This window comes from Lactuca sativa, chromosome 5 (genome assembly GCF_002870075.4).
Source record: "Lactuca sativa cultivar Salinas chromosome 5, Lsat_Salinas_v11, whole genome shotgun sequence".
Taxonomy (NCBI): domain Eukaryota; kingdom Viridiplantae; phylum Streptophyta; class Magnoliopsida; order Asterales; family Asteraceae; genus Lactuca; species Lactuca sativa.
Window position 1 is genome coordinate 156,702,735 of NC_056627.2, and position 16,345 is coordinate 156,719,079.

General features: G+C 41.2%; 1 protein-coding gene across 1 annotated transcript; it reads left to right on the plus strand.

The window, feature by feature from the left end:
• Positions 1-1,233: 1,233 nt before the first annotated feature.
• LOC111903543 (B3 domain-containing protein Os04g0386900) lies at positions 1,234-2,454 on the plus strand. Its single transcript, XM_023899323.2, has 3 exons — positions 1,234-1,422; positions 1,677-1,869; positions 2,010-2,454. The coding sequence occupies exons 2-3, from the start codon at positions 1,717-1,719 to the stop codon at positions 2,322-2,324; spliced, it is 468 nt and encodes a 155-aa protein (XP_023755091.1). The 5' UTR covers positions 1,234-1,422; positions 1,677-1,716; the 3' UTR covers positions 2,325-2,454.
• The last annotated feature ends 13,891 nt before the right edge of the window (positions 2,455-16,345 follow it).

The window sequence follows — 16,345 nt, forward strand, 5'->3', positions numbered from 1 at the left end:
GAAATTCATCACTTAATCTAATTGTTTTTATTATCTTGGCCCAATATTTTGAACTGTCTTAGGCTTTAAGGAATTTGGCAATTACATAAATTTTAAAATTTTTATTATATTCAACGATATACAACCTTGCTTTTAACCCTCTATTGTACAACGTCAATTTCAATAACAAATAATTTAAATTCTTATTAGTTATTGCACATTTATGTTTTCTATAATTTCTAGTTATTTTTTTAACAATATAATTTGTAAATGATTTATTATGATTAGTTTTTTATAATCAAATGTTAAATCATGTGATCCTAAGGTAGGTAAATCTTGAACAAGAAAAGAACCATAAATTTTTTTCAAATGAAAAGAAGTTATTTATGACCAATAATTACATATGGTTAGTTATAATATCATAGAAAATCCTCATAATACATGCCACGACATGAAGGGAATAGTAATTATGAATAATCAATTAATGTTGAACCTAAAAAAATGATACTTCAAATTTAAGAGAGGTAACCTTAGATTCCTTAATCCGTGAACTCGAAGAACGACCTTCGATATTAAGTTATCCAAGTCACAAACGTGATGGTAGGCTATGCTGCAAGTCTCTATTGAGGTTATTAAATGGCTCGTGTTTCGTACATGTGCTTTAAGAGGTCATGATGAACAACCTAACTTAAAAAATCAAAGGAATTTCATTGGTTAAATGCTTCTTGTATCAAAAACATTGATGATCTTGTGCTAGAACATACTCCTTAGATGGTTTTTATTTATTAATTTATCTTTCAAATCCACTGTCCCTATTAAGTTATCCAAATATAAAAATACACTTTAGCTTTTTATTACGATTTAAGCCTTCCTTATTTTAAAATTCTGACTCTGCCCCTAGGAAGGATGAAGCGTAAACCGTTGATGGGAGGATGAAACGGTGGCGGTGGTTATCGAAGGAGGTAAGCTACAATGATGGGGAGTGAAAGATGGTAGGGTTTATCGTGTTAAAACATGAAGCTTCAATGGAGCTTTTAGGGAGACACATAGAAACCGTGAAGTTTTTACCCATTTTTTATAGTTTACACATTTGGTCCCTTAATTTTAAAATAACATAACCTACAAAACCATATGGGCCTGAATAGTAGGACTATGAGAGATGATTTGTTTTTTGTGCAAACCATAGGGACCAAAACTGTATTTTACTCTTAAAATTAATATTTTGGGAGGAGAAGCTGTAAATTCCCCAAATCAATCGCCTACAATTACCAATCTCGTAAACAGGGTGCGCATAAGACGAGAAGAAACAATCGCTATTAGTTGGAAATAGTTTTCTGTAGCAGAACATCGCGGCGAGATCGAGAATGTCACCCCTGTAGACTGTAGTGAATCAGCACGTGGGGGATTTCGAATGCAGGTCGGTGTCACTGAATAAATATAGAGGTACGAATCCTAATTCATCCATGAAAGTTTAAAATATATCAGCTTAGATTCTGAATGGAAGAAGATTGATTGACATGTCCTGATAAAATCGCGAATCAAATGTCACTGATCTGTGAATCGTCACCACAACAGTGGTGTTGGTCGATTACAGGTCGCCGGAAAACCAATCAATTGATCTACCGTGCTTTAGGGAGCGTTTTTGCAAGCTACATTCTCAATCTAAACTTTTTATTTTTGAATACCAAAACAATCAGGGGAAACAAGCAAGAAGAATTTGTAAGCAGTTATCTGTAGATGGATCCATCACCAAGCAATTTTGATCCCCAAAAAACTTATCAATCCACAATACCTAAAACACAAGAAGATGATGAATTCTGGCCACTATCTGGGAAACCATATTTCTATGTGGTTCTTAACAAATTACACCTTGCAACCAGGTTTCAAATGGTATTCTTTATTACACCATTCTACTTTTACAGTTATAATTAAAGTAAATATTTCATAGTGCAACACTTGAAATGGAATAAATAAAAGTAGAATGCTATAATAAACAAATAAATGAAATTACATTGTTATTTTTTGCACAGACATTTCCACGTAGACTATCGGAAAAGCTTCCTGTTGCTATGGTTTCTGCTAAGATTGTGTGCAGAGGAAAGGTGTGGGATCTGGTTTACATTGGTGATCAAGGTACTAAAAAGTTTGAAAACCAAACATGGGAAAAATTTGTGATAGACAACAATCTTGCAGTTGGAGATGTTTGTTTGTTTGAGTTAATGGAGGGAAGCGTAAATGGTGGTATTGTTAAGTTCAAAGTTCAGATTCTTAGAGACAATTTTCCTTCTGAATTGGTAGAGAAAGCAGAAGGGCACAATATGAATAATCCTATAGATATAGAGTAGTTTGAAATTATCGTATTTGTTCATATGTTACTAGCTTGTTTGAAAGTATGGATTCTCTTTGGCAAATATAAAATTCATCGTATTATTAAAATGTATTTTGGCGTTTCTATATATTTTGAGTTTTGTTCCACTGACACCTGTCTCTGTCTCTGTCTCTGTGGATGTTGAAGGTAAAAGGAAGAAAATGTAACCCTTGTTAATGAGGGTGTCAAATACACTAAAATGTCATATTTGGGTGTCAAATATCCACATGACTAGCTTTGATATTTTATCACAAAATATAATCCAATTTGGGATGTAAACAAAATATGGTCTATCAGCAATAATTAATGAGTAATTGAGTATGGTTTCTGGAGCTTAGGTTTTGGGTTAAAATCTCATCAAATGTCTTTATACAAGTGGAAGTGGAAAAATTAAATATGTATTGTCTTTGTTGGGTTTTAAACCAACTTCTAGCCTTAGGAACAATCTACCTTTAAGGCCGTCCGGTATGGTTGCAACGGACGGGTTCGTGGTCTAGCTGGCCACGAACCACGACCGTGCACACCATCCCGGTGGCTAGTGGTGGTTTGTGGCCGTAAGAAGCTGTGGTCGGGACAACAAATGCAAACAGAAATTGTGATTGGGTGCCACAGTAACGGTCATATTTAGGGTTAAAATATATATATTTTAAATTTTACTTCAAACAACATTAAACCACTTCTATAAATACCACACTTATACATTCATTTTACTCACACAATTCTTTTTACATCTTCTCACAATCACACACTTCTTTTGCTTCATAAACTCAAAGCCAATGGCTCCTAAAAGGATAAATTGGTCAGAAAATGAAAAAGAGAACTTAGCATTAGTATGGGTAGCTCTTTCAGAAGACCCAGAAATACCTCCTAATTTTTGGGTAAAAGTTGGAAACGTTTTCCATGATTTAATGGGTTGCCAAAGTTATAATCTTAATGAAATATGTTCCAAGTTTCGCGACATGAGGGTAAAATGCCTTGAATTCAATGGGATTTATAACTTTGTTATAAACAACGTGGACGAAGCCGACCCGTTTCTTATGGCCATGCACCAATATGAATACACGAAACACACGCCGTTTAAACACGTCAAAGCTTGAGAGAGTCCCTAAAATTTAGTCATTAAAAATAAGGGTTTAAAACTAGTTTAAGTTCTTTGTGGTTCCATTTTTATTTATTATTATTATTTTTTTTTTTATGTTGTGTGTTTTAAATTAATGTAAACTTTGTTTCATTGAATAAAAAACTAATTTAAAAAAATATATATATGTTTTATTGTGTTCGTGAATTAAATTTAAATAAGAAAATTAATTTAAAAAAATATGTTTTATTGTGTTTTAATGTATTTTGAATTAAATTTAAATAAAAAAAAAAAATAAGGTGGAGTGGTATGTAAGTATCTCATAGTTAGTGGTAGAGAATGTGATGCTGATGTGGCACTCACCACATATGTGGTATGTGGTGGGTATAACGGATGGTCTAACCATTTCCACTACATCTTGTTTTGGTTAGATTTATAAGATATATTTTTCTTAACAAATTTTGAGAAATTAAAATAAACTATACAAGATAAACTATTTAAAAAAATCATACTCTATTGTAAATTTGACAAAAAGTACATTATACTCCTGAGGTTTTCCTCAGAAAAAATAAATAAATAAAGTCACGAGTTCACATATCCTTCTTTTGCTGAGTAGGTGGTCATTTTGTGATGAAAGATGAAAAGTTGGGCAATTTGTTATATTGACACTCAAATATGATTAACTTAGTGATAGCTCTTTATGTACAACCCAATTTATAGTTATGATTTTAAATACATTTTGGGATAAAAGTCTATGTAAGTGTGCCTTTGGAATGTTAATGACCTGAATGAATCTTGATCTCACTCTGTATTTGGGTGAGCAACCAAACTAGAAAATCTAGAGAATAAATATTTAGAGTAGGTTGAGACACTCATGTTACAAGATTTTCTATTATATTGGATCCATCTTCATTTTAGCTATGGTGTTACAGAAAGCTATTTATCATAAAATAATTTGATGCCATAAAACTGTATTTTTTTAACCTTTGAATGCACTTTAAATATAAACATACCACTTTATGCATATAAGTTACATTCTTTTAGTGAAGGTCTTATCAAATTATTGATATCTCCTAAACATATATGAGATCTTGACAATCTTAAGGCTACATTTGGCACATCACAGATAGCTGAAAAACTAGTTTATTTTTCGAGTTTTTTTGGGCTGTTGTGTTTAATAACTCAAAAAGCTAGTTTTTAAAAAATTACTTGGAGTAGCTTTTCAGGAGTTTTTTTACAAACTTCCCAAATATACACTTAATTAGTTATAGAAAACTAATTTTTGAAAATGCATTTTTATGTAATTTTGTATCTTTTAGCTAGCTTATCACTTGGTTTCACTAAACGCTTCTTTTTATCAGCCAGCAACTAACTTTTTAGCTATCCTGTAGCTTTTCAGCTAGCGCGCCAAATGCAGCTTTATCGTCACATTATTCATGTTGTCCTTTTGATATACATTAAACATCTCATTTGTTTTTGCAAATGCTGAATTAGAACTCTTGTTAGTTTGAAGAATAATTAGCAAAGAATGAATGAAGATTGACCAAAAAAATGGGATTTCTTATACTTGTCGAATGAGAGAGGACAGAGACACAATGGCCAAGAACAGAAAATTCTCATGAAAAAACTAGTTCATATAAGCCTAGTAGTATATGGTAAAAAGGAATGTTAGACAAGAATTTTCTATTATTTACAGAATTGATACCAAGACAATTAATTTTATGCCACATTATTACTACAGTCTCCACATTGAAACTATGTTCACTTGAACTTTCAAAAGAAACAATTTACCCTTGAGAGTGCAACCATCCTAACCAACATCAAAACTAGAAACTATGGATAGCCAACGTGTAGTGGTGGACCATAGAAGTGGCAAGATGGCCCCTCAAGTGTTTTTTTTATCATATTAGTACCAATAACTATTGAATCATTAAACATATAAACTGTCTTAAAATATAAAAGTAAGCTCCTCTCCATATTTTTATTTCTTAAATACAAGTAACTACATAATATGATTTTAGAAAAATCATAACTATCATTATCTTGTTAGGAAAATTTATGAAATTGAAAACTAATGTAACTTGAGATGTTATCAAATCGAACACTAATTTAACTTAAAAACTCGGTAATTAATTAACTTTATAAAAAATATCAAAAAGCCAATTGTTAACCTAAATCATCAAAATAATTGAAAACCCCAACACATTGATCCAGAGTTTCATTTAAGGAGAGAAAAGAAAAGAAGTGAGATGATTGGTAAGACCTAATTGCTCCCGAGTTTAATTATTGGAAGGAAGAAAAGAGAAAGAAAATGAATATTTATACTAATCTTCCTAACAAACTATTCTTCCAAATTGGGAGAAATTGGAGAGAAAAGAAAGGAAGATCATCCCTTTCTTTTTCTTTTCTCTCATTTTCTTTTCTTTTCTTTCCTTTAGTGAACTCAGGGGTGGAGCGTAAATGCTATCACCGCCACCCTACAACTCACTGGAATGGCAAAAGATTTTGGTTCGATCTTCATGGATTTGAAAACGTAACTCTTCCATCGCAACTCACCAGACTTCTTGGTTGTTTTCCTAGTATGCTCAATCATCTACTCTTCTCCGCCTTCTTGCTCTCTATATCTCTCTATCCTCACATGAGCAAAACAAACTGGTGTTAACAATATTGTATTTGTTTTTCATGCTCTCGTCTCTATCGGAGTCATGGTATGTAGAGCTCTCTATCTCTTTCTTTTTAATGTAAATCTAAGCTATCACTCTCTTATTCTCATATGTATATATGAACATTATAGATGATATGTCCTGGTTGTTCAAAAACTCAAACTAACACAAAGAACATATAATCACAACATCAACAGATCTTTTCATTAATGGAAAATAAGATCCAGTTGGTTTCCAGGAACTTACAATTAAAACCCCACCTACATAAACTCGCATACTCAAACAAAGAGCAACATGATACAAAACACTAATTACAGACTCGACTAAGACACAATAGAAAACCCTAATCTAGACGAAGAATTCGAGTGAAGGAAACGAGAGCAAAAATATCAAATACAAAGTTATGAGACTTTATTATGATCTCACACAGCTGCAAACCAAGTATATATACTTTGGGTATAACACATGTGTAACATCCAGATTCCCAGGTATATCATTTAAAACATTTATTTTGGTTTTTGGGGAGGGACTCAGCGAGTTGACGCTCAAACTCGCCGAGTAGGATCGCGACTTTTTGACTGAATTAATGAACGGACTCGACGAGTCGATGCGTGGACTCGGCGAGTCCGTGCTGCAAAGTGAAACCCTAAATTTTAGGCCTAAGTCCTATTTAAAGGCCCTTATGGCCGTCATTTGTGGGCACTACTCCCTTGTGAAAACCCTAAGAGAGCAAAGAGAGCTTAGAGAGCATTTTGGAGGCTAATTCTTCATCCCTTGGTGTGATTTTGCAAGAAGGAGTGGGAAAACCCAAGCTAGATCGATTGTGGAGCTTGGATCTATGTTGTTCACGTTGGGATTCACGTTTTGAGGTACAAGTTCCTTCCCATTTCGTGTATTTGATAGATTCCATGAATCTAGGGTTTTCTTTGCACCATTTTGAGTTAGATTATGTAGCATATGATGTCCCTTTGGGTGTAGATGATAGATCTGGACCTTGAGAGGTCCAAAAGGTCCCAAGCTTCCAGATTTATGAGGTTCCATGTGAGCCTTGAGAGTAGAATCCCATTTTAAAGGTTATTTCTTCATTTTTGGACTTATAAGCATTGCATGAACATAAAGTTTGAACCTTTACGTGACTTTCGAGTGTTAGGAGGTTAGATCTACTAGTTGGAGAAGCATATCTGACCTCAGAAGATCGTTTGAGAGTTTTCATGGGAGGAACTCGCCGAGCCCATAAGGGGACTCGACGAGTCGAGTCGGGTTACCCCGCGATTCGCAACTTGTGATAACCCGTTGAGTGTAAGGTTAACACAATGAGTTGAGTGAGGACCACGGGTGAAGAGGACATGCATGGACTCGCCGAGTCACACTGTAACATCCATCAAATTTACGCCAAATTTAAACTTTTAATATTAACAAAAGAAACAAATAGTAATTGTTTTTACAAAACATTTCCAAATCATTTATCATTAGAGTGTCCCAAAACAGATCATAAGGATGAGGAGCGGTACGGTCACACCTTCTCCTTCCCTCGATCTCCTGAAGTACCTGAAACAATAAACTGAAAACTGTAAGCCCGAGGGCTTAGTGAGTTACCCCCCAAAATACCAATACCGTATTGACAGAAACCATATCAATAACAATCAATCAATCAACATGCATACTGGGCCATCGGCCTGCCTGGTCCGCCCTACTAGGCCTACAGTCTATCTGAATCTATCCCGAGCCTTCTGCATGACTGCTCCACCACGTGGGCCTTCAGTTTCCCCGAACCGCTCATAGGGTATGTTGGCCTTCAGCACAAAGCAGGATCGGCTCAACCCAACCAACAAGCAAATAACCATGTGCACATACTATCTTATACTGGCATATACAAAAATCAAGCATATCTATCTCACTGATCATCAATCATAGAATTCTCTCGTAACTAGAGCACCGACCTAGCAGGTCACTAACATACCTATCCTTACGGATCATAAAAGCATAACATACTGTCTACCCTGATTCTAATCAAACCGATCATATCACATGTAGCATACCATAACAATAACAACTAAAGGGTCGGCCTTGGTGCCGTAGACCCTATCGATATAGTGAGGATAACTCACCTCGCAGATGTCGACTCGGAAGGTAAACTCCAACTATCGGATCACTTGTCACAGGCTCCACCACCTATAACCATAACACAATATACTCATAAGTCCTTAGCCTTATAAGGCACTCCATAATCCACTAGTCAATTCCTGATCAAGGTCAAAGTCCTTGGTTAAGGTCAACAGTCCATGTTGACCTCAACTCGCCGAGTACACTCGGCTGCTCGCTGAGTACACTCGGCTGCTCGCCGAGTCCTTGAAGCACATTCCAACTCGCCGAGTCATCGGGGTGACTCGTCGAGTTCCTTCGGATCTGAGCAAACTTTAAGGCCACCCGTCGAGTTTCCTCCTTGCAACTCGACGTGTATACACACAAACATATCCTTAGCTAAAACTCATACGTCTCGCCGAGTTGTTCTTCAACTCGTCGAGTTTCATGACCATCTTCATCTAACTCGCCGAGTTGTTGAACCAACTCTTCGAGTTCACGGCTTCCTTCATCTGACTCGTCGAGTTGTTGATCCAACTCGTCGGGTTTAATGCACATCTTCATATGACTGGTTGAGTCGGCTTTGCGACTCACCGAGTCCTTTCAGTCATTTTAACATGCAGACGTCTTTAAGCCATGGCAAGGTCCCAAATTGCAGATCTAACTTCCTTAAGCCTGCTTATCACATAAAGTTGCAAACTTTACGTGCATGCATTGCTTTACAAGCTCTAAATGCCAAACCAAACTTTTAATGGGTGTTCATGGACCAAGGGAACCTTAAACTCGACTAAAGCTGGAACTTTATGCTTGTATAATCCAAAGAGGGTCCAGATCTGAAGTTACAACTTCAGATCTAGCCCATAGATTGCCATACCAACTTGATACCCTTTTTAAAACCATGAAACTCATTCAAAGATGAGGTCTAGACTGAAATAACTGAGGCTAATGGTTAAATACCTTCCCAAGAGATGTCCACAGAAGTAGAATTCGGATCTCCTCCCAGCTCCTTGCCTCAATCACTTGTTTCCCCAGACTCCTACACCAAAATTCTTCTCTCAAAGCTTCAACACACAATGGGCACACACACACACACACGAGTTAGAGATGCAAAGGGGGCTGCAAAGGAACTGAAAGAGGCTTGAGCTTCTTTAAATAGGCGTGCAAACCCCGGGAATTAGGGTTTCACTTTCCAGTTCCTACTCGCCGAGTCCCACAAAGGACTCGCCGAGTAGATCACCTAATTCGCGATCCAGCCCACTGCTACTCGACGAGTAGGGAAACCAACTCGTTGAGATGGGCCAAAACCCAAAATATTTTATTTAAAGTAATACCTGAGAGTCATGGCATTACAACTCTCCCCCACTTGAACTAGACTTCTTCCTCGAAGTCCGCTAGGATAAACAATGTCAGATAATGCTCGCGCATCTCTGCCACCAGCTCCCACGTCCACTCGGATCCCTTCCGATGTTCCCATTGTACCTTTACCAAAAGTATTTCCTTGTTCCACAGAATCTTCTTCTTCCTTTCCAAAATCGCCACAGGCCTTTCAACATAGTTTAAGCGCTTGTTGACATGAATGTCATCCAACGAAACTACTGCCTCCTGGTCCATAACGCACTTTCGCAATTGCGAAACATGAAATGTGTTGTGGATCCAGTTAACCTCTTCCGGGAGCTCTAACTTATAAGCCACCTTGCCTACCCTGGCAACAATCCTGAACGGACCAATATAGCGGGGACCTAGCTTTCCCCTCTTCCTGAAACGGATCACACCCTTCCAGGGTGAGACCTTCAGGAGAACCATGTCATCCTCCTCAAATTCCAGCTCAGATCGGCGTCGGTCCGCATAACTTTTCTGCCAGCTCTGAGCGGTCTGCAGTTGCTGTCTAATCTGTTTTATCATCTCGGTAGTTTACAGAACTACCTCTGTCCGACCCATCACTCTGTGTCCAACCTCGCCCCAACAGACTGGGGTCCTACACTTCCGCCCATACAACAGCTCGAAAGGCGGGGCGCCAATACTGGAATGCTAGTTGTTTGTGTAGGTGAACTCCACAAGCGGTAGGTGGGAATCCTAACTCCCACCGAAATCAATGACACAAATCCTCAACATATCCTTGAGAGTCTAGATGGTCCGCTCACTCTGGCCATCAGTCTGCGGATGGAACGTCGTACTGAAATGTAGCCTCGTACCCAGTTCCTCGTGGAACTTCTGCAAAAATCAAGAAGTAAACCTGACATTCCGATCCGAAACAATGGAAAACGGGACTCCATGGCGAGAGACAATCTCGCAGACGTACAGGTCGGCCAACTTTTCTGCCGACGAACTCTCCCGTATGGCTAGGAAGTGAGCACTCTTGGTCAATCGATCCACGATGACCCATATAACATCAAATCCCTTTGCTGTCCTTGGCAACTTTGTGATGAAATTCATCGCGATTCTTTCCCATTTCCACATGGGAATCTCCAGAGGCTGCAGCTTACCATGCGGCCTCTGGTGCTTGGCCTTGACCATCCTACAGGTCAAGCACCTCTCAACGTACCAAGCGATATCTCGCTTCATACCAGGCCACCAATAACTCGAACTCAAATCACGGTACATCTTGGTGGCCCCTGGGTGAACAGAAAAACGAGACTTATGAGCCTCCTCCATCACTGTCTACCTAACTCCTCCGATCATTGAAACCCAAACCCGACCATATCGGGTCAATAGCCTGCGGCTATCCTGAACAAACCAGACACTTTCGCCCTTAATCCTCTCCAACTTCCAGTTCTCCGGTATCATACCCTCGATCTGAGCATCTCTGACCAAACCCACCAGCGGGGAATCCACCGTTATCCTCATACATCTGGTTGGGGTAGAAGACCCAGCAGACTTGTGGATCAAAGCATCCGCAACCACGTTCGCTTTACCAGGATGGTAAGGATCTCGCAATCATAGTCCTTGACCACATCCAGCCACCTGCGTTGCCTCATGTTCAGGTTTGGCTGGTCCATGATGTGCCTCAAACTCTTGTGATCCGTGTATATCGTACAATGGACTCCATACAGATAGTGCCTCCAAATCTTGAGAGCTAAGACCACTGCTCCCAACTCAAGATCGTGTGTGGGGTATCTCGTCTCATGCGGCTTCAACTGCCTTGATGCATAAGCTATCACTCGTCCCCTCTGCATGAGGACTGCCCCCAATCTTGTGATGGACGCATCAAAAAATACCACAAAATCCTCAACTTCCTTCGGGAGTGTCAACACTGGCGCCTCGCATAAACACTGCCGCAGGGTCTCAAATGCCCTCTGCTGCTCCGAGGCCCACCGGAAATCCACCCTTTTCCTCGTTAGACGAGTGAGGGGTACGACAATATTGGAGAAATCATGAATGAATCTCCGATAAGACCCTGCTAAACCCAAGAAACTCCTAAGTTCTGAGGGAGATTTTGGAACCTCCCACTGCATAACTGCCTCTACCTTGGCCAGATCGACCATAATCCCCTCCTGGTTAACAAGATGTCCGAGGAATTGGACCTCTCGTAACCAAAACCTGCATTTCGAGAACTTGGCGTACAGCCGTTCTCGCCTCAAAACCTCGAACAGCTCCCTGAGATGCTCCTCATGCTGCTCCCAGGTCTTGGAATATACCAAGATGTCATCTATGAACACAATGACCGAGCGATCGAGCATCAGTCTGCAGACTCGGTTCATAAAATCCATGAACACTGCTGGTGCGTTGGTGAGCCCAAACGGCATCACCACAAACTCGTACTGACCATAACGAGTTCGAAATGCGGTCTTCTCCACGGTTTCCTACCTCACCCTGACCTGGTGATATCCTGATCTCAAATCAATCTTTGAAAACCAGGATGCACCCTGCAAGTGATCGAACAGATCGTCTATCCTCAGGAGTGGATAACGGTTCTTCACCGTTAACTTGTTCAGCCCCCTATAGTCCACATCCTGTGCGAACCATCCTTCTTCCTGACGAAAAGGACTGGCGCTCCCCAGGGTGAACTACTCGAACAAATAAACTGCTTACCCAGCAGTTCCTGCAACTGAGATGACAGCTCCTGCATCTCAGGCGGTGCCAAACGGTATGGCGCCTTGGCCATAAGGGCCGCACCTGGCACTAGATCAATCCTGAACTCAACCTGCCTGTCCGGAGGCACTCTGGGTAACTCTTCCGGAAACACATCAGCAAACTCTCTCACCACCGGGACCTCTGAAACTGAGAGCTGCTCCATATCCCGCGTATCTATCACAAATGCCAAATAACCGACACACCTGTGCTGAATATATTGTCGGGCCCTGGCTGCCGAACAGAACCTTGATTCCAACCTGGTGCCCTCTCCATACACTACAAGTTCTCCCCCACTTGGGGTTCGAACTACCACTCACTGCCTCTCACAGTCAATCATGGCGCCAAAACGGCTGAGCCACTCCATCCCTATAATCACGCATACATCCCCCATGGGAATAGGAATCAAATCTATCAGGAAGGACACCCCGAAAATCTCCAACTCGCATCCCCGGTAGACCGAAGAAGTGGAAACTCCGTGCTCGCTGGCGATCGAGACCCGCAACGGGCACTCGAGATCATCCATCGGCACACTGAACCCTCTACTAAATGTTTGAGATACGAACGACCAACTTGCCCCCGAGTCAAATAGAACCAAAGCAGGCAAAGAATTTACTAACAACGTACCTAATCACAAGTACAATCAATAAGCATAACACAATACAATAATTAAGACAGAGAATAGAAACGTACCAGCAACCACATCCGGTGCGGTCTTGGCCTCCTCGACCGTAAGCTGGAAGGCGCGTCCCTGAGCCTTCGGAGGCTCCACCTTAACTGGCTTCCCATCACCAATCTTCCCAGCAAATGGAGTAGATCCCTACGCCGACTTAGCGGCGAGCTGCTGACAGTTGGTCTTCACATGACCTACCTGATAACAATGGTAACAAATCCTCATATCTGGTGGAGGGGCGGACTGACGACAGTCCCTGGCATAATGCCCCTCCTTGCCACATTTGTGGCATCCTCCTCCTGCTCGACAAACCCTTGAATGAACCCTGCCGCACTTTCCACAAGTGCGGCTCTGCTGACCCCCAGATCGTGTATCAGCGGTCTTAGACCGCTTAGGTGTCGGCTGCGACTGGGTCGATGCCCGACGCTGCTCCTTCAGCTGCAACTCTATCTCCAACTCACGCCGCCTCGCAGCTTCCTGAAGATCCAGGAGGGTATCACAACGTTGTGTAGCCACAAACTGTCGTATATCCGTCTTGAGCATACTCAGATAACGGGCCATCTGAGATTGCTCCGATGCAAACTCTGAGCAAAACATAGCCCTCTCCGTGAACATCCGGGTAATCTCCATCACTGACTCTTCATCCTATCTCAAAGTCAATAACTCCTGAGCAAGCCGCTCCCGCTCAACACGAGGAACGTAGCAGGTGTGAAACATATCCCTGAACTGCTCCCAGGTAATAGCAGTCCGATGATCATCCGAATATGAAAATGTCGTCAATCTCCACCAGTCCTTCGCCCCAAGCCTCAACCGGTTAAGGGCACATCTGACCTTCTGGTCAGCAGGACAAGAGCACGTGAAGAAACATCCATCCACTTCAGATAACCACCTCATAGCCCGACTAGCATCTTGTGTACCATCAAATGTCGGGGGCTTCGTATTATCGAAATGCGGGTACTGGAAGGCCCTGCTGGCTCCTCCTCCAACCCCTGCCGCAGTTACAGCCGAAGTGGCTGCAGCGGCAGCTATCTCTGCTAGAGTTGCATATCGCTCATCAAAATACTCAACCATTGCGGTCTTAATCGACCCAAACATCTTTGGAAGTTGTGCTCGAAAAGCCGTAGCGACCTCGTCGTGCAGAATCTCCCAGATCCTGACATCCAACTCCTCAGTCCTAATCTGAACTACGGGCTCAGGTGCTATTGGCACCTCTGACCCTCCATCTCCCGTCCCCGATCCTGATCCAAATCCCGACCCGGATCCATCAGCAAAGCGTCTCGTCACCACCATACTGCAAACACACCCAATATATCAAATAAACAATATAATGTCGGGAGACCAAAACCCAAAACCCTAGGGGTTGTGACTTCCTTGCTACGCATATGGGTCCTATGATTTCAGTAGTACGGGCCCATACTACCTTCCACACCTACCCATATTTTTCTCAAGTATCACCACAACGCCCTAATACTATACTCAGCATAATATGCACTCAACCCTCACTAATAGGGGACATCGCCTATCTCGCAACTGATCCTGCAGTTCCGCACCACTCACACATCCATGAAACTTCTATCAACCCCTGCAGCACTAGTGTACACTGGCTGCACATAACGCTGGACCCGATGGACTTTCGAATATCCGATCCTACACTAAGGTCAAATCAAACATTCTCAAGCTATAAGATCTTGACTACACATAGCCGTGGTGCATACACTAAACATCTACAGTCATGATGTCAATTCCATATACACGAACCCTAGGCTAATAGGCATCATATAATCAGGCAAATCTATCATGTGATTCCTGAAGATCTCCAGCCTAGCACTAGCATGCTGTTTTAATCATATTAGAATATCAAATAACTGTATGGTATTTTGGGGCTTACTTACAGGCTCCGGCTGATCGTACTCTCTAAATCCTCCATCCTTATCTTGAAAATCATTTTAAAATTTTACTTTCCGAAAATCTCCTTGATTTGAGACTGGATTCACACAAGTGTTCCTCCAATTCACTCAAACCAAGGCTCTGATACCAACTTCTAACATCCATCAAATATATGCCAATTTAAACTTTTAATATTAACAAAAGAAATAAATAGTAATTGTTTTTACAAAACATTTCCAAATCATTTATCATCAGAGTGTCCCAAAACAGATCATAAGGATGAGGAGCGGTATGGTCATGCCTTGGCCTTCCCTCGATCTCCTGAAGTACTTGAAACAATAAACTGAAAACTGTAAGCCCGAGGGCTTAGTGAGCTACCCCCAAAATACCAATACCCTACTGACAGAAACCATATCAATAACAATCAATCAATCAACATGCATACTGGGCCATCGGCCTGACTGGTCCGCCCTACTAGGCCTACAGTCTATCTGAATCTATCCCGAGCCTTCGGCATGACTGGTCCGCCACATGGGCCTACAGTCTCCCCGGACCGCTCATAGGGTATGTTGGCCTTCAGCACAAAGAAGGACCGCCTCAACCCAACCAACAAGCAAATAACCATGTGCGCATACTATCTTATACTAGCATATACAAACATCAAGCATATCTATCTCACTGATCATCAATCATAGAATTCTCTCGTAACTAGAGCACCGACCTAGCAGGTCACTAACATACCAATCCCTACAGATCATAAAAGCATAACATACTGTCTACCCTGATTCTAATCAAACCGATCATATCACATGTAGCATACCATAACAATAACAACTAAAGGGTCGGCCTTGGTGCCATAGACCCTATCGATATAGTGAGGATAAGTCACCTCATAAATGTCGACTCGGAATGTAAACTCCAACTATCGGATCACTTGTCATAGGCTCCACCACCTATAACCATAACACAATATACTCATAAGTCCTTACCCTTATATGGCACTCCATAACCCATTAGTCAATTCCTGATCAAGGTCAAAGTCCTTGGTCAAGGTCAATAGTCCATGTTGACCTCAACTCGCCGAGTACACTCGGCTGCTCGCCGAGTCCTTGAAGCACATTCCAACTCGCCGAGTCCTCGGGGTGACTCGTCGAGTTCCTTCGGATCCGATCAAACTTTAAGGCCACCCATCGAGTTTCCTCCTTGCAACTCGATGGGTATACACGAAAACATATCCTTGGCTAAAACTCATACGACTCGCCAAGTTGTTCTTCAACTCGTCGAGTTTCATGACCATCTTCATCTAACTCGCCGAGTTGTTCAACCAACTCGTCGATTTCACGGCTTCCTTCATCTGACTCGTCGAGTTGTTCATCCAACTCGTCGCGTTTAATGAACATCTTCATATGACTCACCGAGTCCCTTCAGTCATTTTAACATGCAGACGTCTTTAAGCCATGGCAAGGTCCCAAATTGCAGATCTAACTTCCTTAAGCCTGCTTATCACATAAAGTTGCAAACTTTATGTGCATGAATTGCTTTACAAG

Coding starts and splice junctions, on each gene's coding strand:
- LOC111903543 (XM_023899323.2), top strand. CDS start 1,717: ATGGATCCATCACCAAGCAATTTTGATCCCCAAAAAACTTATCAATCC. Junction 1,870..2,009: donor TTGCAACCAGGTTTCAAATG/GTATTCTTTATT, acceptor TTTTTTGCACAG/ACATTTCCACGTAGACTATC.